General features: G+C 42.0%; 1 protein-coding gene across 1 annotated transcript in view; it reads right to left on the bottom strand.

Annotated features, from left to right (window-relative positions):
* The window catches only part of ZFHX4 (zinc finger homeobox 4), a 414,465-nt gene that overhangs the window by 57,584 nt on the left and 331,195 nt on the right, over positions 1–25,686 (bottom strand). The window contains exons 8-9 of the mRNA XM_030215674.1: positions 23,523–23,640; positions 11,287–16,659 (exon numbers count right to left, since the gene is read on the bottom strand). Of these exons, the coding sequence (XP_030071534.1) occupies positions 11,287–16,659; positions 23,523–23,640 (5,491 nt within the window). The remainder of the gene's footprint in view (positions 1–11,286; positions 16,660–23,522; positions 23,641–25,686) is intronic.

Here is a 25,686-nt window from a genome sequence, read left to right as displayed (position 1 = left end):
GGGGGGGGGGGGGAGGGAGAGTGAAAGAGTGTGGAAATGGGAGAGAGGTGATTTAGGAAGGGGAATAGGAAACTGGTTAAGGAATATGAGTCAAAAGAAAGGTTGGAGACCAGAATGGAGCTACTGAGGAAATGACAGGCAGAGGAAGGTACATGAAGAAAGAGAAAGAGAGAATAGTAGGGATTGGGAACAGATGAGAGTGGGAGACAGAAATGTGGTAAATGAGAGGTGAAGGGGGGGGGGGGGGGAGACTGAGGACTGGAGGATGAGAGAGGGAGAAGAGGAGGCAAAGGAGTGAAATAGAGAAAACCAAATGAAAAAGAAAGATCAATGTCTGAGTTAGGGAAGGATGAGAAGAAAAAAGTAAAAAAGAGAAATGGGAAGGAGACCACAGAAAAGGGCTTAGAAAATCAACAGAAGAAAAGTGAAAAGATGAGACTGGGTCCAACTAGTAAACTAGTAAAAACACCAAAAAAGAAAAAAATAAATATCCAGTCTGCAAAGGATAAGAAAAAAAAAGTTTCATTTTTAGTGACTGGAACTTTCAACTTCAGGAGTGTGCATATCTTATACCTTTGTATTTTGCCCAAGAAAGAAGAAAGGCATTTCTGTTCCTATTTTTCCAGTGTTGGACTGTATGCAGAGTCTCTCTTCTGTGGGTTTCTATTTTAGTGTGTCTGCATGTGTTTCTAATTTGTGGTTCCTTGTACTTTATTAGGTGAGAGCTGTTTGGTGTTCAGTGGTGTGAGTGACACAAAGCATGTTGCTAGTGCTTAGTTTTTGTATAGAAATCTGATTGAATCTGTCTTTCCCATAGGAGGCGTTACAGTGTTCTAGGGCTTGGTGTAATATTTCCAATGCCACTTTTTTCTTAGGAAGGGGTACGGCTGTCTGGGCTCTCAGAATTAACTATGCTGAAGTATGGCATGTTATCTACATTGGTTTTCAGTGTCTTTTTTGCAATGTGTTGTGTTGCTTTACAAAAAAGGTACATTTAAAAGTCATTTCTCCAAGTATTTTACATGCAGACAAGCAAAGTTCCCCACTTGTAGCAGGTATTCCTCGAAGACAGGAGACACAGAATACCACAAATGGAAGCATCACTGATGGAGCCCCAGAACAGACGATGCCCAGCATTCAAAAGATTTTGAAGCTTTTGGCAGGTCCAACTGAACATGTGCGTGTGCCTTCCCATTTGTCTGACATGCACGGGACGAACAGTTGGATATAAAAGCATAGAGAATCTAGCTCCTAGGGGAGGTGGGAGAGATGTAGTATCTGTGTCCTGCTGTCCTCCGAGAACATCTGCTACAGGTAACTTCGCTTTTTCCAAGGACAAGCAGCACAACTGATTACCATAGAAACATAGAAACTTGATGGCAGATAAAGGCCATATGGCCCATCCAGTCTGCCCATCCTCTGTAACTCCTAACTCTTCCTTTTCCTAAGTGGTCCCACATGCTTATCCCATGCCCTTTTAAATTCTGATGATGAATGGTAATTCCTAGCTACCAGGCACACTGAAAACAACAGTCAATAGGGGCTTGCAATGGCAAGGCAAATCAGAACCAATAACTTTAACATAAAAATTCCCGTTGTGAAGGTGCAGCCTGGAACAGAAAAGAATGGGCTTAGGAGGGTGGAGTTGGATTCTAGACTCCCAACAAATTCTGCAGAACTGTCTGACCAAACTGGCTGTCATGTCAGGCATTCTGCTCGAGGCAGTAGTGAGATGTGAACGTGTGGACTGAAGACCATGTCACAACTCTGCAGATCTCCTCAGTTGTGGCTGATCTCAAATGGGCTATCGATGCCGCCATGGCTCTGACATCTAGATTCCATCCAGCCTGGGCATAAGAGAAGGAAATGCAATCTGCTAGCCAACAGGGTAAAATGTGTTTACTCAGTGGCTGCCCCCATCTTGACTGGGTCAAAAGAGATAAAAAGCTGGGTGGACTGTCTATAGGCTTTAGTCTGCTCCAGATAGAAGGCTAAGGCTCATTTGCAGACCAAGGTGTGCATTGCGCTTTCGCCAGGATGGGCATGAGGTTTTGGGAAAAATGTTGGATGAACAATTGACTGATTAAGATGGAAATCCAACACTACCTTGGGAAGAAACAGAATACATGTATAGAACTACTCTGTTAAGATGAAACTTTATGTGAGGTGTTACTAGGTCCTGAAGCTCACTGACCTTGTGGGCTGAAGTGACTGACACCAAAAATAAGACCTTCCTTGTCAGATACTTCAGATGACAAGAGTTACATGGCTTAAAAGGAGCCTTCCTCAACTGGGTGAGGATGATGTTGAGGTCCCATGACACAGTCAGAGGTTTGATAAGTACATAAGTACATAAGCACTGCACACTGGGAAAAGACTAAAGGTCCATCAAGCCCAGCACTCCGTCTAAGACAGCGGCCAATCCAGGCCCCAAGAACCTGGCAAAACCCCAAAATTTAATAACGACCAATGGACGTTTCCTTCAGGAATCTGTCCAGACCCCCTTTAAACTCAGCAAGGCCAGATGTCGTCACTACCTTCTCCGGCAATGAGTTCCAGAGTCTAACCACGCGCTGAGTAAAGAAAAACTTTTTCCAATTTGTTTTAAACTTACCACATTCTAATTTCATCTTGTGTCCCCTAGTTCTATTATTGTTAGAAAGCATAAACAAACGCTTTGCATCTGTCCGCTCTACCCCACTCATTATTTTGTAGACCTCTATCATATCACCCCTCAGCCGCCTTCTTAACCTCTCCTCATAAGGTAGTCGTCCCATCCCTTTTATCATTTTCATCGCCCTTCTCTGCACCTTCTCCAATTCCTTTATATCTTTTTTGAGATGAGGCAACCAGAACTGAACACAATACTCCAGGTGTGGTCGCACCATGGAGCAATATAATGGCATTATAACATCCTCATGCTTGTTTTCCATCCCTTTTCTAATAATACTCAACATTCTGTTCGCCTTCTTGGCCGCTGCAGCACATTGAGCGGAAGATTTCAACGTCATAGCCACAATGACTCCCAGATCTCTTTCTTGGTTCGTAACTCCTAAAGCAGAACCTTGCATGACATAGCCGTAATTTGGGTTCCTCCTTCCCACGTGCATCACTTTGTACTTGTCAACGTTGAACTTCATCTGCCATTTGGACGCCCAATCCCCCAGTCTCACAAGGGCAGGATTTGTCAGAAGCAAACCTTGCATAAAATGAACTAGAGGTTGTACAGAGATGGACTTACTTTCTACATTATGCCAGTAAGTGCTAATTACACTCAGGTGAACCCTTAGAGAGTTGCCCTTTAAACCAGATTCAGACAGCTGTTGACAATAGTCAGGCAGTTTTTGTGTAGGACAAGAAAAAGGATCTAGGGTCTTCCACTCACACCAGAAAGCAAACCTCTTCCATATGAAGGTATAACATTTCTTAGTGGAATCTTTCCTAGAAGCCATCAGGACACTGGAAACATCCTCAGGCAGTTGAAGGGATGCAAGTTCTATGCTCTCGACATCCAAGTCATGTGGGCCAGGGATTGGAGACTGGGATATAGAAGAGACCCCTTGTGTGATACTGTTTTTTTAAAGGGTTCCAGGGGAGATCTGGGAAATTAAAGACTGGTAAGCCTGACATCAGTGCCGGGCAAAATGGTGGAAACTATTATAAAGATCAAAATTACAGAACACATAGGCAAGCAAGGTTTAATGGGACAGAGTCAGCATGGGTTCAGTGAAGGGCGGTCTTGCCTCACCAATTTCCTTCATTTCTTTGAAGGCGTGAATAAACATGAGGATATAGGTGACGTGGTTGATGTAGTGTATCTAGATTTTCAGAAAGTTCCTTATGAAAGACTCTTGAGAAAATTAAAGAATCACGGGATAGGAGGCAAGGTTCAGGGGTAGATTAGGAATTGGTTATTGGACAGAAAACAGAGGGCAGAGTTAAATGGTCATTTTTTTCAATGGAGGAGGGTGAACAGTGGAGTGCCACAGGGATCAGTACTAGGACCGGTGCTATTTAACAGGTCTATAAATGATATGGAAAACAGAAAGACGAGTGAGGTGATTAAATTTGCAGATGACTCAAAAACGTTCAAGGTTGTTAAAACACGAGCAGACAGTGAAATATTGCAGGAAGACCTTAGAAAATTGGAAGACTGGGCATTCAAATAGTATATGAAATTTAACGTGGACAAATGCAAGGTGATGCACATTGGAAAGAATAATCCGAATCATGGTTACCTGATGCAAGAGTCCACCTTGGGGGTCAGCAAGCAAGAAAATGATCTAGGTGTCATTGTAGATATTATGCTGAACTCGTCTCTTCAGTGTGCGGAGGTGAACAAAAAAAGCAAACAGGATGCTAGGAATTATTAGGAAAGGGTTAGTGAACAAGACCAAAAATACTATAATGCCTCTGTATCTCTTCATGGTGCAACTGCACCTTGAGTATTGCATTCAGTTCTAGTTGCCGAATCTCAAAAAAGATATAGTAGATTAGAATAGGTTCAAAAATGAGCGACCAAAATGATAAAGGGGATGGAACTCCTCTTGTGTGAGGAAAAGCTAAAGAGGTTAGAGCTCTTCATCTTGGAAAAGAGACGGATGAGAGGAGATATACTCGTTCTACACCACTCAGGATTTTGTAGACCTCAGTCATAAGTAAATTGATTTTTTACTTGTTCCAACAGTGCAAGGACTAGGGGACACTCAGGGGTGCTACATGGAAATACTTTAAAACAAATAGGAGGAAATATTTTTTCACTCAACTAATAGTTAAGCTCTGAAACTCTTTGCCAGAGGATGTGGTAACAGTGGTATCTGGGTTTTAAAAAGGTTTGGACAAGTTCCTGGAGCAAAAGTCCATAGTCTGCTATTGACACAGACATGGAGAAGCAACTGCTTGCCCTGGGATTTGTAGCATGGAATGTTGCTGCAATTTGGGTTTCTACCAGGTACTTCTGATCTGACTTGGCCACTATTGGAAACAGGATACTGGGCTAGCTGGACCATTGGTCTGACCCAGTATGGCTACTCTTATGTTCTGGATGACGAAGGTCAGGAAACAGTCCAAATTTCAAGGTTCTTCAGAGGTTAACTCCAAAAGAAGAGGGAACTAATGGCATATGATGTTTAATGTGAGCAACTGCAAAGTGATGCTTGTGGGAAAGAGGAACTCGAGCTACAGTTACGTGATGCAAGGTTCCACATTAGGAGTCACTGACCAGGAAAGGGATCTAGATGTCATCGTTGATGATATGTTGAAACCTTCTGTTCAGTGTGCAGCGGTGGTGAAGAAAGCAAATAGGTTAGGTATTATTAGAAAAGGAATGGAAAATAAAAATAAGGATGTTATAATGCCTTTGTATTGCTCCATGGTGCAACCACACTTTAAATACTGTGTGCAATTCTGGTCACCGCATCTCAAAAAAGATATAGTGGAATTAGAAAAGGTACAGAGAAGGGCGATAAAAGGGATGGGACAACTTCCCTATGAGGAAAAGCTACAGCGGCTAGGACTCTTATGCTTGTAGAAAAGATGGCTGAGGGGAGATATGATAGAGGTCTATAAAATAATGAGTGGAGTTTAACGGGTAGACATGACTTGCTTGTTTACTCTTTCCAAAAATACTAGGACTAGGGGGCACGAAATGAAGCTACAAAGTAGTACATTTAAAACAAACCAGAGAAAATATTTCTTCACTCAATGTCTAATTAAACTCTGGAATTTATTGCCAGAGAATATGGTAAAAGCAATTAGCTTAGCAGGGTTTAAAAAGGGTTTGGATAGCTTCCTAAAAGAAAAGTCCACAGGCCATTATTAGGATGGACTTGGGGAAGATCTTCTGCTTGTTTCTAGGATAGACAGCATAGGATGTTTTGTACTGTTTTGGGATCTTGCCAGGTGCTTGTGACCTGGATTGGCCACTACTTGGAAACAACATGTTTGGCTTGATGGACCTTCGGTCTGTCCCAGTATGGCAACACTTATGTACTAACTATATCTATCTCGAACAGTAAGGTACAATGAGGATCATGGTGCCCCAGTCCTGCTTAAGTTTCAGCACAGTTTTTCTGACCAGAGGAATGGGAGGTTATGCATACAGAAAACCTGTCAATCCAGGAGAAAGGCATCTGATGCTAGTCTGCCATGTGACCTGAGTCTGGAGAAGTACTGAAGGAATTTGTTGTTGAAATGAGTAACAAAGAGATCCACTGAGGGGGTGCCTCACTCTCAGGAGATCTTTTGGGCAATGCCTATATTGAGTGACTACTCATGCTGTTGCATCACCCTGCTTAGCCTGTCCACCACACTGTTGTCTTTGCCTGCCAGGTAATGGCCCCATTGCCACATCCAGACTGTTTCCTGACACAAGGGGTAGAATCCCATACTTCCCAATGGCAACCTGATAATCTGTTTGGATTGGAATAATTTAGCGCAACAGCCGATCTCTAAAAGTCTTTAGAGCATTCAAAATTGCTCACAGCACCAGGAGACTGAAGTGAAGCTGGGTCTCCTGAGCAGACCAGTGTTGCTGGGTGTGGTCCATACCAGGTTGGATGCATCTGTGGTCAAAATTTTCTCTGGAGAAAGAATTTGGAATGAAAGTCCCAGAATCAAATTGCTTTGAATTATCCACCAGAGAACTGATTGCACCAACTCTGGGGTGACTGAGATGACATCCATGAGATTCCCTGTTTCTCAGGTACTGGTGAGGCTGGTGTTCTGGAGCTCCTGGCACCATGCTTCGATAAGGACTGATGTTGTTGCTTCTTTGCCTTCATTTGATGCCCAACATCAGGATCCATTAGTGCCAGGATGATGAGGACTCCTCTCTAGTCCTTGGTATCGGGTCCGATAATGCTCATCCCGAGCAGGTACTACCAATGCCTGACATCAAGGCAGGAGAAGACCTCCTCAATATCAATGTGTCCCCTGTGCAGCTCCTAAAACCAAAGGGACCCATACCTTCAATGTCAATATTGATGGACCGAACTTTGGCGCGCCAAACAGTTCCTCACACAGGGCCTCTTGACACTTCTTTGTTCCCTTCTGCATTTGAGCACAGAGTGAATAGTGAAAGGACTTATGGTCAGGCCTGGGAAATGATAGGCACAAGTTGTGAGCATCAGTCACAGACACGGTCCTACCACAATCTGAGCACGTCTTAAACCCACTGAGAGGTTTCTGGGACATACTCGGAAAAATAGCCAAAGTGAAGTCAAACTGCTCAATTGTGAAAAAAGCTCTTTTTATAAGAAAAAAATTGGATCTCAGGGCTAAGCAAGCCATGATTTGTGGGAAACAAAGAGGGGCATAATCAAAAGGGACGTCCAGGTTTTGTTGAGGACGTCCTCGCAAAATGTCTCGATGGAGGGGTAGGCAAACCCGTATTATCAAAATAAGATGGACGTCCAACTTTCGTTTCGATAATACAGTCAGGTACGTCCAAATATTGAAATTTAGGTCATCCCTAGACTTGGTCGTTTGATTTTCAGCGATAATGGAAACCAAGGATGTCCATCTCAGAAATGAAGAAATGCAAGCCCTTTGGTCATGGGAGGAGCCAGCATTTGTAGTGCACTGGTTCCCCTGACATGCCAGGACACCAACCGGGCACCCTAGGGGGCACTGCAGTGGACTTCAGAAATTGCTTCCAGGTACACAGCTCCCTTACCTTATGTGCTGAGCCCCCCAACCCCCCCCAAAACCCACTACCTACAACTGTACACCACTATCATAGCCCTTATGGGTGAAGGGGGGCACCTAGATGTGGGTACAGTGGGTTTGTGGTGGGTTTCCTTCACAAACATAACAGGTAGGGGGGATGGGCCTGGGTCCGCCTGTCTGAAGTGCACTGCACCCACTAAAACTGCTCCAGGGACCTGCATACTGCTGTCACGGACCTGAGTATGATATCCGAGGCTGGCAGATATTTTTGAGGGTGGGAGGGGATAAGTGACCACTGGGGGAGTAAGGGGAGGTCATCTCCGATTCTCTAAGGTGGTCATCTGGTCATTTTGGGCACCTTTTTGTGTCTTGGTCGTAAGAAAAACACGACCAAGTAAAGCGTTCAAGTGTTCGTCAGGGCAATTCTATAACAGTGAACCTAGACGGTGCCTCACTGGAGCATATGCTATAAAGAAAAGTAGGCATCTACTACGTCAGTGGTGAAGCTATGGGTGGGCCTGGGTAGGGTTACCAAATGGCTCCAAAAAAAGGAGGACACATTGATCCAGTCCGGGTTTTGATTCCATTTAAAGCAATGGAAGTAAAACCCAGACTGGCTCAATCTGTCCTCCTTTTTCTGGAGCCATATGGTAACCCCAGGCCTGGGTTGACACAGGCTCACCCATTCTTGGCTCAGGCCCATCCTGTGTAATGGCCAACAAGACACCCAAAACGCCTTCAGCAGTAGCCACCTCACTCCACTGTCTTCCTCTCCACCACCTTCTGATCAGGCATCTGCCTCATCCCCATCCATGGCCCAATTCCCCCCCCCCCTCTCTAAACCGCCCCCCTTCCCTGCTCCACCTCAGAACTGTAGCAGGCCACAGTAGTGATTCATATCTGCTCCCTGAGCTGGTTTCGCAAGCTTCCCTCTCCCGTATTCCGCCCTTGCTAACATCATTCCTGTTTCCTTTCTGGCGGGATGCAGCAGAGGATATGAACCACTGCTACTACCGGTGATGGTTCTGAAGTAGAGCAGGGAAGGAGAAGTTCAAAAAGAGGGGAAATTGCCAGGCCATGGGCTGGGGAGGGACAGATGTCGTGTGGGGGAGGGGGTGGAGGAGAGGGAGAGATATGTAGGACAAAGGAGCAGGAAGTTTTGAAAGGTCCTACTCATGTTAACTGTGGGCCCACTCATAATGGCGAGTCTGGTTACACCACTGAGATATGCATCCATAATTTAGGCAAGAGCATTTAAGCCAGCCACAGAGGTGGTGTAAGTACTTGCACTTAAATGCTGGGGATGCACAAATCATTTATAGTAATTTATAAGTTACTAGTGTGAGTATGAGTGCTGACCAGGCTCTGCTTATATGTATGCCCACCTGTAATACACAATTTCTAAGATGTACCAATATTTGTAGAATAGCACATAAGCAGAATTTTGACATTTCATACATATGTGAGCACACATGCTTATATATGCCATTATTCTAATCATTTGTGTGCATAATTGGTATTTAAATGTTAACACTCATTTTATAAAATTACCCTCTATGTACATACAGTCTGTGTATGCATACATTTATCTGAGTGGAAGTGCTCCTGGTGGAAGGGTTTTCGGATCCAGATGTGCCCTTGAGCCATGTTAGTAGAAAGGTTTGGACATTAGAAAATATGTGTATGCATGTAAAATAAGCTGATCAATTTGTGCATAAACGTGTGCATGCACTTTTTGTGGGGTAATTTTCAAAAGGGAAAAATACGAACATACTTTATTTCAGAAAATTGGTGCAACATGCAGAACTGCCACACAAGTAAGGACGCCTGCTATAAAATTTCCCCTGAACGTGTCTGGCAGAGAAAGGAGTTTGTTTTGCTCTGAGATGAAAAAATGATATGAGTATATTAATTTTTTTGCTTGTTGATTTGTAAACCCGTGCTTCCTACCCCTACTTTGTGCCTGTTTATAGGGAAATTCTGTGGATACATCATGTGTGCAAATAAATTGGAGGGAACTGGTTGAAGGAAGTTACTAAATAATGGTGGTAGCTTTACTGGTTGATTCAAACTGGCCAGGATTTTCTTTATTGCATAGAAGGCCCTTGGGATTTATTTCTTGTAATGTTTTTCATAGCTAATTTAAAAGGGATGGAGAGGGGGAAGCAGTGTGGGTGGATATACTGTGTGAAAAAAAAAAACAGGAAAGAGGAGAAAATGCAGAACCTCACGGACGTGTAGATGACAACAAAGGAGTGAGGCAAATACAACGAGGATATCCAAAGTTTAAGGACCTTTAATGTAGTCACATATCCAATATGTTGGATTTCTGACTACATTAAAGGTCCTTAAAATGTGGATACCTTCATATGTTTCTAACACAAAAGTATGCGTTTTGTTGCACTCTCTACTTTAATCTTACTCTTGGAAATGGCTCCCTCCAAAGGCAGGAACTACCAACATACTGTTGACTGCATACAGAGTGCGCAATTTTCAGACAGCTAATATACACAATGAAAGAGATATTTTTACCCAAACAACTTGTTCTCACTGGGGTCCTTTTTTACAAAGCTGCAGTGAAAAGTAGCCTGTGGTAGTGTGGGCGCATGAAACTGCCACAGGCCGAGGCCACCTGTTACCGCAGCCGTAATTTCTATCATTTTAAATGGAAGTCGTAAATGACCATACGCTAATAAAATATTGATGCATGACAATTTACTGCCTGAGCCCTTACCGCCACCTATTTAGCAGGCGGTAAGGGCTCACTTGCTAACCCGCGGTAATTCGATAGCACATGGCAATGGCCGATTACTGCTGGGCACACCTACACCATGCCCTCATGCTAGAAAATAGAAAAATATTTTCAGGTACGGGAAACCCATGCAGTAGCCCTACCGTGGATTAGTATAAGGGTCCCATACTGAATATGGACTGACAAATTTGAACACATATTTAAATTTGTGCTAGTGTAGTACATATGTGTAGGATTTATCTAGTGCGTTTCTTCTAACAAAAAAGATGCCAGTACTCAAATGATAGGACACCCTTCAGGAATGGGGTGATCACTGAGGGACCCACCCCATAATAGCCAGACCCCCTGCAACCATTCACAGAATCTATGACAAGACTGAATTGGTGTGTAGTACCTGAGCTCTTTCATTAAAACTTGGAGTCCATGGGTCAATTTTAGCAGTCAATTTAGCAGAACCCCCTCAAAAAAAAACCCTGGATTATCTCTACTACTGATGAGAAGAAATAAGTACCTAATATCACTGTATAAATATCTCCCAAATCAGTTCAATTTGTTTTGAAGAACAGTAAAAGACTGGTTTGAGTGCAAAGTTTGTATACCCCCTCTGGGACATACTGGAAAATGCTATCCAATTCTGAACACAAAATGTGAATTTACTAGCTTATGACTATGGAATCCCTCCCAAATGCTGTGCTACAGTATAAGCATATTACATAAATACATAAATAAATAGCACTGTCTAGTTAACTATCAATTATAACGGGGGCACTGTAAATAATGTACAAACAAGAACAATGAAAATAAACATTATTCTGATTTACACTTGAATACTGAAATAACAGAGAACCACAACTCTAATGACTTACTGTTTGAACTTTGGGGAAACCCAGGCAAGGAGGATGTGCTGTTTATTCCAGGTAAAAGAACTGGAGGAAGGCCAGGGAGTCCAGGATATGCTGCTGGCAGATTAAGGCCATGGAGAGAACTGCTGTCTATCATGCTTGGTGGCTGTACTGATAACCCTAGAACATCCGTGGCCTTCTTTATACGATCCAGTTCTTGTTGTGCCATCAGCTGTCGAACAGTTGTAGGAGCTAAATAGTCTTTTTCCCGATCAAGTTGATTTCCCATTGTTTCTCTAACTTTAGAAATGTGTTGTTTAGAAAATATATGATCTCTGATAGACAAACGTGCAGAATATTTTACCCCACAAAGCGAACACTGCATTTTTGTGTCATCATCACTCTGATTTATCATGAATGGCTTCCCTATGTTAATTTTGAATTTCTTTTCTTTTGCACGTGCATTTTGAAACCAAACCTGAACAACTCTTTTCGGTAGACCAATCTCATTTCCAAGTAATTCACATTCTTGCATGGTTGGAGTCCGATAATCACAAAAGCAAGCCTTGAGGACCTTAAGCTGAAGATTACTCATTTGAGTTCGAAAACGTTTATGACCTGGTCGATCACTGTTTTTAGATTTATAAGGGTTATTACTTCCAAATGAATTTGGTGAACTAGGGTCAGCGATACTTGATGTTTCACTACGATCAGCATTATCATCAAAATCATTTTCATTTAAATAAATGCTTTGGTCATAGTCACTTTCTTTTTCACTAAAACTAATTGATGGGCTTGTTAAGGATAACAGTAATTTTTCATCGCAACAGTCACTTGTGGGTGTAGTTGCTGTTTTCAACAAAATATCACTGACAAGAGCTCTTGGTTCCTTGGGAGACACCAAAGATTTTGCATCCTTTAAATTAGTGCTGCTCTCCATGTCATTATTTCCCTCATCTCCTGTTGTAGTATCACTAATTGCTGTGTTAATTGATGAGGTCTCATCAAAGTCGGCTTTGTTTTGATCAAAACCGGTTTCAGAAGGAGGTGCATTTAAATTTTCTATGTCCTCACTGCACTCTGCTTTGAAAGAAGAAGGGCTTAAAAGATTCTTTGGAGACAGCTCAGCAGTTTTACTAACAGGTGTTGACACTGTAGAAGCCAATTCATTTTCACTCAAAGGATCATTCTTTGTCAATGGTGGGTAATCAAAGAATGCATATTTTTGAAGATTTTCACTTTCATCTTCCATGGAAATTAAAGGACTAGGAGGCAAACTATAGCCCGCCTGCTTACCTTCATTCCAGTGCCGAGAGCGAATATGACTTTCTAAAGCTGACTTTGCTTTAAACAATGCACGACAAAAAGGACATCTTTTATGAGACTGGGCAGGACCCACAGCACGAAACTGCCCCTTCCGTTCTCTGGCTCTTGTGTTTTGAAACCACACTTGCACTACTCTTTTTTTCAAGCCCACCTCACGTGCAATATGATCTAGCATTTTTCTTGTAGGATTAGAATCTAGCAAATATTTTTCATATAATATTTCAAGTTGTTCTGGGGTAATTGTAGTTCTCAAACGTTTGTCTCGGTGCTGGTCTTCCCCACTGTTTCCCCCTTCTTTCTCACTGCAGTTATTATCTTCTTTATCATCCATCTTTCTTTTAAGTGACCCAGAAACTGTAGATGGAGTTGTATGGGAGGAGCCTGTTTGAGAGGGATTCTGAGCAAAAGAGCTACCAAATAACTGCCCTGTTATTAAAGGGTTATTAGGATCAAAAATCATATAGGGCATGTCCATTGGCCTTTCTAAAAAATGAGAGTGAATAAATTGGTTTTGGGCTGCTAGGAAATGCATGTGCTGGTGCTCCTGCCAAAGTTCAATTGTTGGAAAAGCAACAGAACACTGGTCACATTGGTATTGTAACAACTGAGGAGGTAGACTGTTCTGCAGGGAAGCCAATGACAGAGATAATGGACTAGACGGGATAGGTGTGGTTTGAGATGTAGATGGAGGCCTTCCTACTTGATGAGACTGTTTGTGTTGTTGTGACTGATGTGTTGAAGAATGCGGGTCTGAAGAATTTGCTGACATGGAATGTACTGGTTTGGTGGCAGGAACATTAGGCGTGGTATCAATTTGCTTTGGTTTTTCTGCTGGCAGGTCAGGTTTAGGGGAAGTTTTCCCAAGTTCTGATTTGGGTGATGGCATTATTGGAGTACTAGAACGAGAGCCTGGATTTGTGCTAGTGGCAGCTGAAGTTTTTGGCATGTCTGTTGAACCAGGAACAGTGCAATACTTTAATATTGTTTGATCCATAGCATCCATGGAATCCTCTGTTTGACTTTCGTCTTGGCATTCTTCATCTTCATCTTTATAACACAGTTTCTTCTGATGTGTAATCAAATCAAAAATTCTAGGAAAAACAACATTACATTTTTTGCACTGATACTGCATGTTGCTAGTTCGAATGTAGCGTTCATTCGTGAGTTCCCTTTTTTCATTATCTTTAGCCTCGGATTGATTTTCATAGCTTTTTCGAGCTTTTTGACGTGCATTTTGGAACCAAACAACAATAACTCGAGTAGCCAGATTAAGAACTGTTGAAAGTTGTTCAATTTCATCATCTTTTGGATAAGCATTTGTATCAAAAAAGTCTTGCAAGACCCTAAGTTGGTAGTCTGTAAACCTAGTCCTAGAAGACCTTTTGCTGAAAGATGCATCATTCTTGCAATATTCTACAGAAGACTGTAGATCAATTCTAGTTTCTTCTAGAACTGTTATTGGAGGATTATTAAAATTGTATGGTGAATCTTTATTTCTTTGTCTTTCTTTGAAAAGTGTGTTGCGAAACCAATGTTTAATGACCTTTAGTGAGAGACCAGATTTTTCAGCCATTTCTTGAATTTGATCTTCATTTGGAGAATTATTAATGTCAAAATAAGCACGCAGAATTTTCAACTGATCATCTGTTATTCTTGTTCGAGGACGTTTAAATTGTGAATGCCTCAAAAAATTGGGATCTAATCCTAGCTGCTGTTGACATAGTTGAGTAAGATCTGCTGATAAGCTATCCACTGGTGGTAGCTGAAGAGCAAGTGGAGGAGGCAATGCAGGATGTTGCACTGGTTGCATCATGATTGGAGGAAAGAGAGGAAGATCTAGTGAAACTGGAAGTTGGACTTGAGGTGGTGCTGAAGGTGGTGGTGGAGGTGGAGGTGGAGGAGGAGGAGGAGGTGGTGGTGGCGGTGGTGGAGGTGGAGTGGGTGGTGGAGCCTGCAAAGGAGTAGGAGTAGAGCTCCGAATTTTTGTAGAGCTAACAGTAGAAGGATGAGGAGGAGCAGGTGGTGGGGGAGGTGGCGGTGGTGGAGGTGGAGGAGGTGGTGGTGGTGTTTCTGGAGAAGATGGTGCAATTGGGTAAAGCTTATCGTATGCTTCCCTGTATTGACGGGCAAATTTTTCTAGCTCTCCACATGGGAAAAACTGTCCATGAACATGCTCCTGATGACTCTTTAAAATAAGAATGTTTGAAAATAATTTACTACATGCACCACACTCTAATTTGTCAGTATTTTCACTTTCACCAGTTTTGTTCTTTTTTTGTACTTTTTGTCTATTTTCATTGTACTGAATAACTAGCTCAAAGCCAAAGTTTTCTAACAAAGCTTTAGCTGCATTTCCTCTGGCACCAGAAGCAATGCGAGGTGGTGGAATTGTGGGTTCTAAAGTTTTTTGCTTCTTAATATCTTTGTTTTCTTTAAACACTTCACTGTCATTAGTACATTCTTGCTTTGGCTTCTCTTGTTTCTCAGATGTTTCTTCTGTTTCTTGATAGATCTGAGCATCCTTTATCATTTGGCCCTCTATAGTTGCTAAGCTGTTTTGTTCCTGTTTTATTAATCTGTTAACTTGGTGATGCTGTTTTTGTGACTGAAGCTGGGGTTGTACAGCTTGATACTGTTGTGCTTGCTGTTGTAGTAGCTGTACTTGTGTTTGGCCAACCTGGTGCTGTGTTTGAATCTGCATCTTCAAATCTTCAAGAAACGATCCTGCCATACTTGCCATTCCAGGCATTCCAAATGCAGCAGAACCAGGCAAACCAATATCTGGATTCAGACTAAACTCTGTCCCAGGAATATAGAATGGAAAAAGAAACTGAGGCTGTTGAAACTGCAGCAGAGCTTCAGGCGTCATGGGAAAGTGAGGCAGAAATGCTGGGTTTAAAAACTGGGGCTGAAAAAATGCAGCTTGCTGTTGCAGTTCATGCTGTAATTGCATTTGAAGCTGTACTGGTGACTGGGGTAGGTGATGGGTAGGCTGAGCAGCTAGTATTTCTGAAGTTTGCTTCTTATTTAATTCTTTGGCATCTATCTGGATATCTTTGCTGTTAAGCGTGGATGAATTTGTAAATTCTAATACCCCTTGGGTAGGGCTATTAGTGCTCCCTGCTACAGTATTTCCATTAGAAATGTTAGTAGATGGTTCTAATTTTGCAGCCCTTGCCTTGGTTTGGTGAAGAACAGACCTCATATGGATTTCCAACGTAGAACTTTGGCTGTATGCAACATTACAAATACTACATTTGTAAGGTTTGTTATCAGTACTGCTATTGGTCTCTTGAGGGACTGGACTTGATGCTTCCTGCAAAACCTTTTTGAGTTTATGTAAATGTGATACAGAATTATAATGGACCAGCAGTATGTTCTTTTGAGTAAAGGACTCCTTGCATACTGTACATTTGTATGGGCGAGATGGATCTAAAAATTTTTCCATAGTAAAATTTGGCCCTTTTCTAAAAGGCAAAGTCCGCTTTGGTTCTGATCCCATATCATCTGGAATAGAGCTACTGTCACTTCCAACAGGACTTGCTTTGCCTTCCTGATCCATCTCATATTCTCTTTCTATATCCTGTTCCAAAGCATGATCTTCAGGCATAATACTTTCACTTTCTGCCCAAAGTTCCCCATTTACAGGTATAGATGCACAAAACTGCTGAATTTCAGCCTCGCTGAGTTCTGGGTGGCCCGTTTCCAAGTGTTTTTTCAAAGCCAGGAATGTACGGAAGCTACGCTGGCAAAGGCTACACATGGTAGCAGCCCGAATAGCATGATACTGGGAATGTATCTGAAGCTTCTGCATAGTCTTAAAAGCCAAGCTACAATGGTTACAACGGTACTTGTAGACATGGCGATCAGAAACCGAGAGTTGTCTTTTTTGCTGTTCATTTAATTGATCCTGTATGGACTCTGAGTTCTTTACATCTTTGCTGTTGCTTTTATTCCATTCAGGTATGTCTGTACATTCCTTTGGTGGATTCTGATCTTCCGACTTAATTTCTATCCCAGCCTTTGAATCATCTCTACTTGGAGTATTCTTTTCATCCATTGGACCTTCAACTGTTAGAAACAAAGCAAAGATATTTTTAAAATAAACAGGTAGATAGCCTTAAAAAAAAAATTACGCCCCCTTTTTTTAAACCCCTTTTTTTGGTGCTTTCAAACTAAGGGTCCTGTTTACTAAGCTGCATTATAGGTGCTTTAGCATTTTTAACGTGCGTAAACCATATACGTGTGTTAACCGTGTATGCACCTACAATATCCCTGTAGGTGCCTACACAATTAGCACGTGCGCTAATCATAGGTGCGTTAAAAATGCTAATGCGCCTTAGTAAACAGGGCCCTAAGATTCATAAAACTTTAATTATTTAAAAAAATAGGTTACTGGAAAATATGTGCATTTTGAATATTAACATCTTAATTACACTATTATGACATGTGATGGGCAGTTCTATACCTAGGCGCTTGCATTTATATGCACTTGCAGTTGTGAAGTTGCAGAATACATGTACACTACATTTTATCCAAAATTCTAAAACCCAAAAAAAGCTCCAAAAAAAGATTTTTTTTTTGTAATGTTGATGCATTACTAATTTGTACTAAAAAGTGAAACTCAGTCCTAAAGTCACCTTAAAGAATTCCAGCACCGGGTGTCTGATGCTTTGGCAAGTCCTGCCAGCCGAGGAGGTCCTCAACTGGTGGAATTTTCTATCGGTTGCCACTGCCATGCTGGCCCCCAACCTGTGCTTGTTCTGTTCTGCAAAAACTGAACGTGCGGGGGGGGGGGGGGGGGGCAGCATGGCGGCAAGGTGCCGATTTGGAAGACCTCTTTGACTGGTGGAGCTTGGAGATCCCTTCCAGCAGACAAAGTTATTGGGGTTGGGGGGTGATAAGCACAGACAATAGGGTGGGAGCAGGGCTAAAAATGAAAGTCTGGCTACGCAGCTGTTCATCATTTCAAAACCCAAAAAACTCTGAAATCTGAAAAGTGTCTGGTCCTGAACATTTCAGATAAAGAATCATTAACCTCTACTATTACTTTTAAAAGTATACACTTACCTCCAGATTCTATAAACAGCGATTGAAGTTGTGCGTGCAAATCTGCATGTGTAGCCAATTTGCGTACACAACCTAATTGTGTAGCAAGCTAATCAGCACCGATAACTGGATGCTAACAAGCAATTATTGGTACTAACTGGCACAAATTAGGATTTACTTGTGCGACTTTCTAAGTGTATTCTGTAAAAGGGGGCTTGGTCATGGAAGGGGCATGGGAAGGTTATGGGCTTTCCTGAAAATTATGCTCACTGTTACAGAATATGCTCGATCTGCGCTTAAATAAGATGTGGGTATTTACACCAGGTTTTAGTTGGCATAAATGGCTGTGCCTAAATTTTAGTTTCAGGACAGCTGCTACGTGTATTCTATGAACTTTGCCTAACTTTAGGTGAGGTTTATAGAATAGAACTAAGTGTGGTTTTTTCAGCACCAATTGTTTTTGGTACCATGTATAGAATCAGGTCCTGGAAGATAAAACAAAGGCAGATCTTGTAACAAACACACAGTCTTTATTCAGTAACAAATTCCCAGATTTCTATCATCTGTGCCTGACACAGCCATGTTTCACCAAAGTAATTGGCTGTGTCAGGGGGGGCAGAACAATATAGACAAAGGACAAAATTGTAGAGCAAGCTGTAAGAGATGTTTTCAGTTTTTTTCTGCCTCTACCTGCTGGTGGGAGGGTATGGCACCCGTTGGTTCAGAGCAGTGCAGCTGACACTAAAATTTTATTAACGAAGAGTGAATCGCTTTTAAGACATCTCTTACAGCTTGCTGCAAAATATTGCCATGAGTCTATGTTGTTCTGCCAATTTCTTTGGCAAAACATGGCCATGTCGGGCACAGATGATTGAAAACCTGGGATGTTTTTTTTTCCTGAGTATTTGTTACAAGATCTGCCTCTTTGTTATACCTTCCACATTGGATTTGGCAGATCACCTGCCTTGTTGTTTTCTGACTTTAGATCCTGGCCCTTACTGTATGAGTATAAGTGCTAGGAGGGTGACTAAACACTATTCTGTAAGGGCACATGTAGTAAGGAGGGCCGTATATATGGGCAGAGCATGGTGGCTTCCACTTACATGTGTAACTTACAGAATATATGTAACTTACATGTTGCCCTGCCACATATATATGACTGCAATTATGCCAGACCTATGACTGGAACAACTGTAGACATGTAAATGTTAGACAAGCCAATACCAGTTAGTATTCTATAATGCAATTTGGGCATCCAAATGCCATTATGGAATATGCACTCACATTGCATCCTTGGGAGCCTAAATGGAGGTGCCCAGTTATAGAATTGCCCCCTTTATGTCAATTGCACAATTTAATCAGTATAATAAATATCAGCAGGAACAACTAGTTCCAACTGATTAACTTATCTAAATAGGCGTGGGAGTAGACTAATGGCTAAAGGAATAAGTTAAGCAAGAGGTAACCTGAGTTCAGCAAAAGATACTAGCTATATCCTTAGTTAAGTGACTGAGTGACAATATCTACCCTTGCCACAGGCATTCACTCTGATGGTGAGTCTTTTGGGAAGGAAATCAATCTGTCTGCATGTAATTTGCTGTAGATAATAAACACCTGGAGCAGTATCAGATTTGTTGTATTGATCTAGAATTACAGCAAGTCATGCTACTTCAGCCGTTAAGGGCATGGATACAGTGACAGTCCCCCATTTCCTGTGGTTGATTTTTTCAAGATTCTGTGAAATTATGTTCCACATCTACACTTGCATAGATTTGCATATTATAGAATGTAAATGTGTACAATACATATAAAAACGTGCTTTCTGGGCAGAGAAAAGGATATTAGTGATCAATGCTGAAAAAGGAGGAGAAGCAGGACAGAGAACAGGGGTAAGAGATGGGATATAGGGAATAAGAAGCTGATCTCGGGAGATGGGAAAGAAGGATAGGTAATGGAGAGGGGACAGGAGGGAAAGAAGGGAATAAGGAGCAGATAGAGGAGAAAGAAGGGGAACGAAGGTCTGAAATTGTGTAAATGTGGAGCAATTAAAGGGAAATCCTGAATCAGAGGTGGAGTGGGGGAAGGGGGAAGAGGATGGATCCATTCTCATACCCTTTATTTTTTTTTAAATACACCAACATGCTTCACACTCTCTTACATTAACACTCCTATAATTCTCACATGCACAATCTGACTTTCCCTGATTTTCCTTCCCCTTTCCCCCTTAATCTACACATGCACCTACAACCCACATCCCCTTCCACTTTCCATGTACACTCCCCACTGCTTCCCCTATTTCCCATCACTCTCACTTTCAACCTATTTTGTCCATACGTAATCCTTCTTCCAGCTTCTTCCCCACCTCGTGTGCTGATCTAAGCTTCCTTAAAAGTACAATATATCAGCAGCACTATATCTTGGGTTGCTACTTCTAAGGAACCCAGGTCAGAGTGCACATTTTGACCTGCTGGGGACATCAAAGTGCCTCATAGTACAAAGCATGCACTCTGGTTCTGAACTGCATAGAAGAGTAAGCAGCCCGAGGCACAGCACTGCTGTTATGCTCTCAGTTTAATGAAGACTGTGTCATTGCTGGGGGAGAGGGGGGAAGGGGAGTGGGGGGCAAGCTGCTAACCCTGCTGATATTTACACTAGTTCCCCAGTCTCCCATGCCAATTGGACATGGACAAGGAGGCATTCCTGCGGGACTGGTCAGATTTAACAGCCTTCCCATAGTCATGGAATCATGGGATGCCAGAGTCCCAGATTATAGGGTAAGCTTTAAACCCAAGGTTGTGCTATACATTTTAGTATAACATGATTCCTATTTGTCATAAAAATATACCACAGTTTTTACTGAAAATATTTCAACAAATCAGTATTTTATTTATTTATTTATTACATTTGTATCCCACATTTTCCCGCGTAGCAGTAGGCTCAATGTGGCTTACAGGTTCCGGAGAGCAAAGTACCAACTCCGGGAATATATACAGAGCGGAAAATAGAGTAACAGTAGGTGCAAGGAAGCTGATAAACTTCCGGAAAAGAGAATACAACTCTGGGACGAATATATACTAGCATATAGAGAGAAGTAATCCCAATGATTATTCAAATTCAGGCTAGTGATCCAACTTTTAAAAGGCTACTTTTAACCCCTTATTCACCTGTTTTAATCATTCCTGTTTGTCTGTTCTGAATAGACTGTAAGCTCTGTCGAGCAGGGACTGTCTCTTACATGTTTGTGTACCACTAAGAAATGATAAATAGTAGTAGTTCATATATGCTGTCCAATCTGTCAACAAAAAAGAAAACCCATAACAAATGCTCAAATAGATAGACACATTTACCTTCAAGTATCCTGAGTTGTACTGCAAACATGTCTAACAACTAGAGGGTAGATATTTAGGCAGTGCTGATCAGCATTTTTTGGCCACTGCCAGCTTTATCTCCAGATTTTAATGCTAAAGGTAATGTTTGGGCATTAGTATTGGACTATTTGGTTATACTTGGCCATTAAAACGTATGCAGTTAAGTGCAATATTCAGCACTTAACTACATAAGGTGAACAGGCCTTAGAGGTCGTTGAGAGTGATATCATAGAACCAGCTGCAGGGGTAATACAATCTGATGACATTCCTGTTGATCAGCTTTGGAATTCCTTTTCATTGGTGGATAAAACATTGAATGGGAAGTTATGTACCAACTTCGCTAAAAGTTCCTGTAAATTAGATCCGTGTCTGACATATACTCTGAAATGCCTCCCTTCATATTTTGTTACTATCCTTACCGACTTAGTAAATCAAATTTTGAGGGACGGTAATATGGCGGCTCAACTGGGCTGTATCCTGTTAACTCCATTATTGAAGGGATCAAATGTGGACCAGGGTCTTTGTTCAAATTATAGGCCAGTGGCAAATATTCCATTTCTGGCTAAGATGGTGGAGGTGGTGGTGGAGATGCAATTACAGGACTTTTTCATTACCAAATACTGGATAATAGACAGTCAGGCTTTCGCTCCAATTTGGTTAATCACAAAATCCTTTCTGGATGACTAGCCCATATAGGAGTTTCAGAAACAGTTCTAAGGTGGTTTTCTGGATTCTACAACATCATACTTTACAAGTTATCTGGAACAGTTCTTTGTGAAAGCCATAGTGCAGGGTCAGGAAGTACCACAGGATTCTCCACTTACCCCTATTCTTTTTAATGTTTACTTAAGTGAATTACATCAGGTACTTAGATCACTCAAAATAACCTACTTTTCCTATGCTGATGATATCACCTTATCATTTCAAGTGTCACTAAATTTCAAGAAACCATAGATTTGATGACTAGAGTATTCAATAGAATTTCCCAGTGGATGTTTATGAATTACTTGAAAATTAACTCCAGTAAAACGAACATCTTATGGGTGAGAGGGAAAGGATACAGTGATACCATGTTCTACAATAAGGTTGGCATCCCCGAGATTTCTTTTCAAACTAGTATTAAAATTCTAGGAGTAACCTTAGAGTCTCCTCTGAGTATGGAGAGACATATAAATGAAGTAGTCCGGAAAGCTTTCTTTAAACTTAAGCTCCTTCAAAGAATAAAACCATTTTTCAATTCTTCTCACTTGAGAACTGTGCAGCAATATTGATTATATGTCAATTAGACTATTGCAACATTGTTCTGTTGAGTCCACCTGACTCACAAATTCAATGTTTACAGCGTGTGTAAAATGCAATGGCTAAACTTATTTTTTTTGGGAGGGGGGGTAGATCTGTTTATCATGCTACCCCCCTTTTGATTAGATTGCATCGGATGCCGTTTCAGGTGAAAATTCAGTTTAAGTAAGCTGTTGATGTCTTTCAAAAATTTATGTGGATTAGCTCCTGACTATCTCCAAAAATATGGTCTTTCTTTACTGAGCAACTAGAGCACTTCATTCCATCCAGGAAGTGAGGTTGAATATACACTCAGTTTCGGTGTGGCAAAAGGTTGTTTAGCAGGTACAGATCTTTAGTAGGATGAGGTCCAGAGCTATGGAACAAATTATCAACAGATATCTGACATATTACCTGTTGCTCAGTATTTATGACTATGGATTATTTGTTTACCCAATATTTGATAGGCCCTTGAGTTACTTTATGTGGTTAAGCGTTGAATATTGGCACTTAGCCACATAAGTTTCGACTCTACCACAGACTGCCCACTAAATAGCCAGTTTCAACTTAGGTGCTAACTGGGTATTTTCAGCCGCTTTATTCCGGTTAGTCCTGGACAAGCGATTTAAAGACCCATAAACTGCTTCTGGCTGTTTAAATTGAATATCGACCACCAGGTTGCTTAGCTCAGCATTTCCCAAGCTGGTCCTGGAGTAACCCCATGCCAGTCAGGTTTTCAGGATATCCACAAGAAATATTTAGATTGATCTCATGTATATTCATTGTGGATAACCTGAAAACATGATTGGTGCAGGGGTGCTCCAGGATAGACTTGGGAAACATTGGTTTAGCTAGTCAGTTATTAATATTAATGATGTCTTGCTCAGGTGTCAATAATTCTTAATGATTTTGCTTAGATTTCTAAGCAGTTACATAAGTATTAGTGGCAGATGAAAACTGCCCTGCCTTTCTGTGTATACTTTTGCCCATGCCATAAAGGGAAGGGACTGGAGTAGGGAAGGGGACATTTCTGAATGTGATTTGCAGGGATGACTTTGCACTTGCTGTAAAGCAGGTGCAAACCCTGCAGATATTAAAGAACCTACGAGGTCAGGCGTCTCCAAAAGTTGAAAGAGAAACTTCCCAGTGAGCTCATCTGAAAATTGTCTTGCAGGCTCACAGGTGTAAAGTACCCCAAAGTCCAAATCCAGCACAAGCACTCTCAAATTGCCTCCATACCTGAAGAATTTCCAGAACCTTCCACTGTAGTAGTTGCAGGAGTGTCCCGCTCAGATTTTTCTGAAGCAGTTGTTGGCAACAGTATGCTGTTGGGCACCATCACATCTGGCACAGAAACCTGCAATATTACAAGGATAGTTCAACAGAGAAGTTTTCTTCACTCAACGTGTAATTAAACTATGGAATTTGTTGCCAGAGAATGTGGTTAGGCAGTTAGCTTAGCGGAGTTTAAAAAAGGTTTGGACGGCTTCCTAAAGGAAAAGTCCATAGACCATTATTAAATGGACTTGGAGAAAATCCACTATTTCTGGGATAAGCAGTATAAAATGTTTTGTACTTTTTTGGGATCTTGTCAGGTATTTGTGACCTGGATTTGCCACTGTTAGAGACAGGATGCTGGGCTTGATGGACCTTCCCAGTATGGCAATACTTATGTACTTAAGTAACGTGACATTTACAGATGTAAACAATGTTCAGAAATGTGGCATGTACAATGCACAGGCTTTACAGTGCTTTGTAAAAGTCTTCACACTCTTGTACATGTTTCATATGCTGCTTCTAAAAAAACACAACTCAAAAGGCATTAAAGTAGGAATTGGTTTCACTGAGTAACACAACATACATGTCAATCCAGATGATGGAACGATTGCAAAACAGTTCTAATCAAAACAGATTAAGAAAATAAAGTCTTTCTTGGCACAAGTGTTCACATACCTTAACTCAATATTTGACAGAAGCCCCTTTTACAGCAATTGATAATAACCTTTAAATAGCTTAGGATAAATGTCTATCAACTTTGTCCAGCAAAATGGTGCAATTATTCTTGCCAGAATGGCTAAAGCTCTTACAAGTTGGCCAGTAATCTTCTGCGGACTTGCCATGGTTTTCCTATAAGAGTCAATTCTGGGCTTTGACTGGTCCACTTGAGGACATTTGATATTCAGCCCATGGCAATGAGTGGTTTTTAAGCTGCTGACAACTGCAGGCAGAATTAAGCCAGGATATTCAATGCCGGGGACCATTCCCAGGCCCCGACTTTGAATATCCAGAGTCAGGTGGTGAACTGGGTTGTGCACGTCCTGGTTGTTATTCAGTGCTGGCACCTGAAAGATAGGACTGCCTTTTATTGGTCCCCCACTGGAAATGCCAAAGCTGGCATAACTGCAGATATCTCTCCGACTCCACTCCTGAACTGCCTGAGCTCTACATGGGCAATACCGGCCCATTCAGCTTAGTTCAAGCTGCAGGAGCCTCTCCTGTCCACTTAAAATAATACTAAATATCAGTTCCTCATATTCTGCTTGCTGAGTCACTCCGTTTATTCCTTTATGTGTCCTTATCATCAATGCCATTGTAAATCTAGAGCAGCAAAGGTGGATCGCTCCTTCCCCATCCACTAGACTACCAGGGAGAACTCTGGGCTGGGGGGGGGGGGGGGGGAGGCTGGGGTAGGAGAGGGTCATACTTTGCTGAGGGGGGATCCTTCAACTTGAGAGTCACCTTTGTTCAGGAGTAGTCTCTTGAGGGATGATTACCTACTTGGAGGGTTAATCTCAAGGGGAATGGTGTTGAGGGTACTGTTGAGGGGGGGAACTGTTAAGGAAGCTGATGATGTCTGGGGGGCTGTTGGATGGGGTGTTGGATGATGTTGGAGGGGAAGAAAGGGGATTGTAAAGTGCAATTGGGTTTTATTTTTGTGTCATGGCCTTGCTACTTTACTGCTGGTAGAGCCGCTGTAATTACCGTATTTTTCGGACTATAAGACGCACCGGACCATAAGACGCTCCTAGGTTTTAGAGGAGGGAAATAGGAAAAAAAATTTTCAGACTATAAGACACACTTTTTCCCTCCTCTAAAACCTAGGTGCGTCTTATGGTCCGGTGCGTCATGTCCGAATGCAGGGCCCCCGATCTCTCAGTTTTCCAGGGGGCCCCCTCCCTCCCTCTGTCCCTCCCTCCATTTTGCAAGGTCCCCCCTCCCTCGCTCCCTCCAAATTTTAAAAGTTTTACCTGGTCGTGGTCGAGGCAGCAAGAAACATGCACGCTGGGCGCGTCAGTCTTCCGTTCTGACATCTTTCTCTCTCTCTCTACTCTGGTCCCGCCCCTTGAGGGCGGGACCAGAGCTGAGAGAGACGTCAGAACGGAAAACTGAGGTGCCCAGCGTG

Source organism: Microcaecilia unicolor, chromosome 1 (assembly GCF_901765095.1).
Source record: "Microcaecilia unicolor chromosome 1, aMicUni1.1, whole genome shotgun sequence".
In the NCBI taxonomy this organism is placed as follows: Eukaryota; Metazoa; Chordata; class Amphibia; order Gymnophiona; family Siphonopidae; genus Microcaecilia; species Microcaecilia unicolor.
Note: the sequence above shows the minus strand (reverse complement) of the source record. Positions and strands in the feature narration are given on the sequence as shown.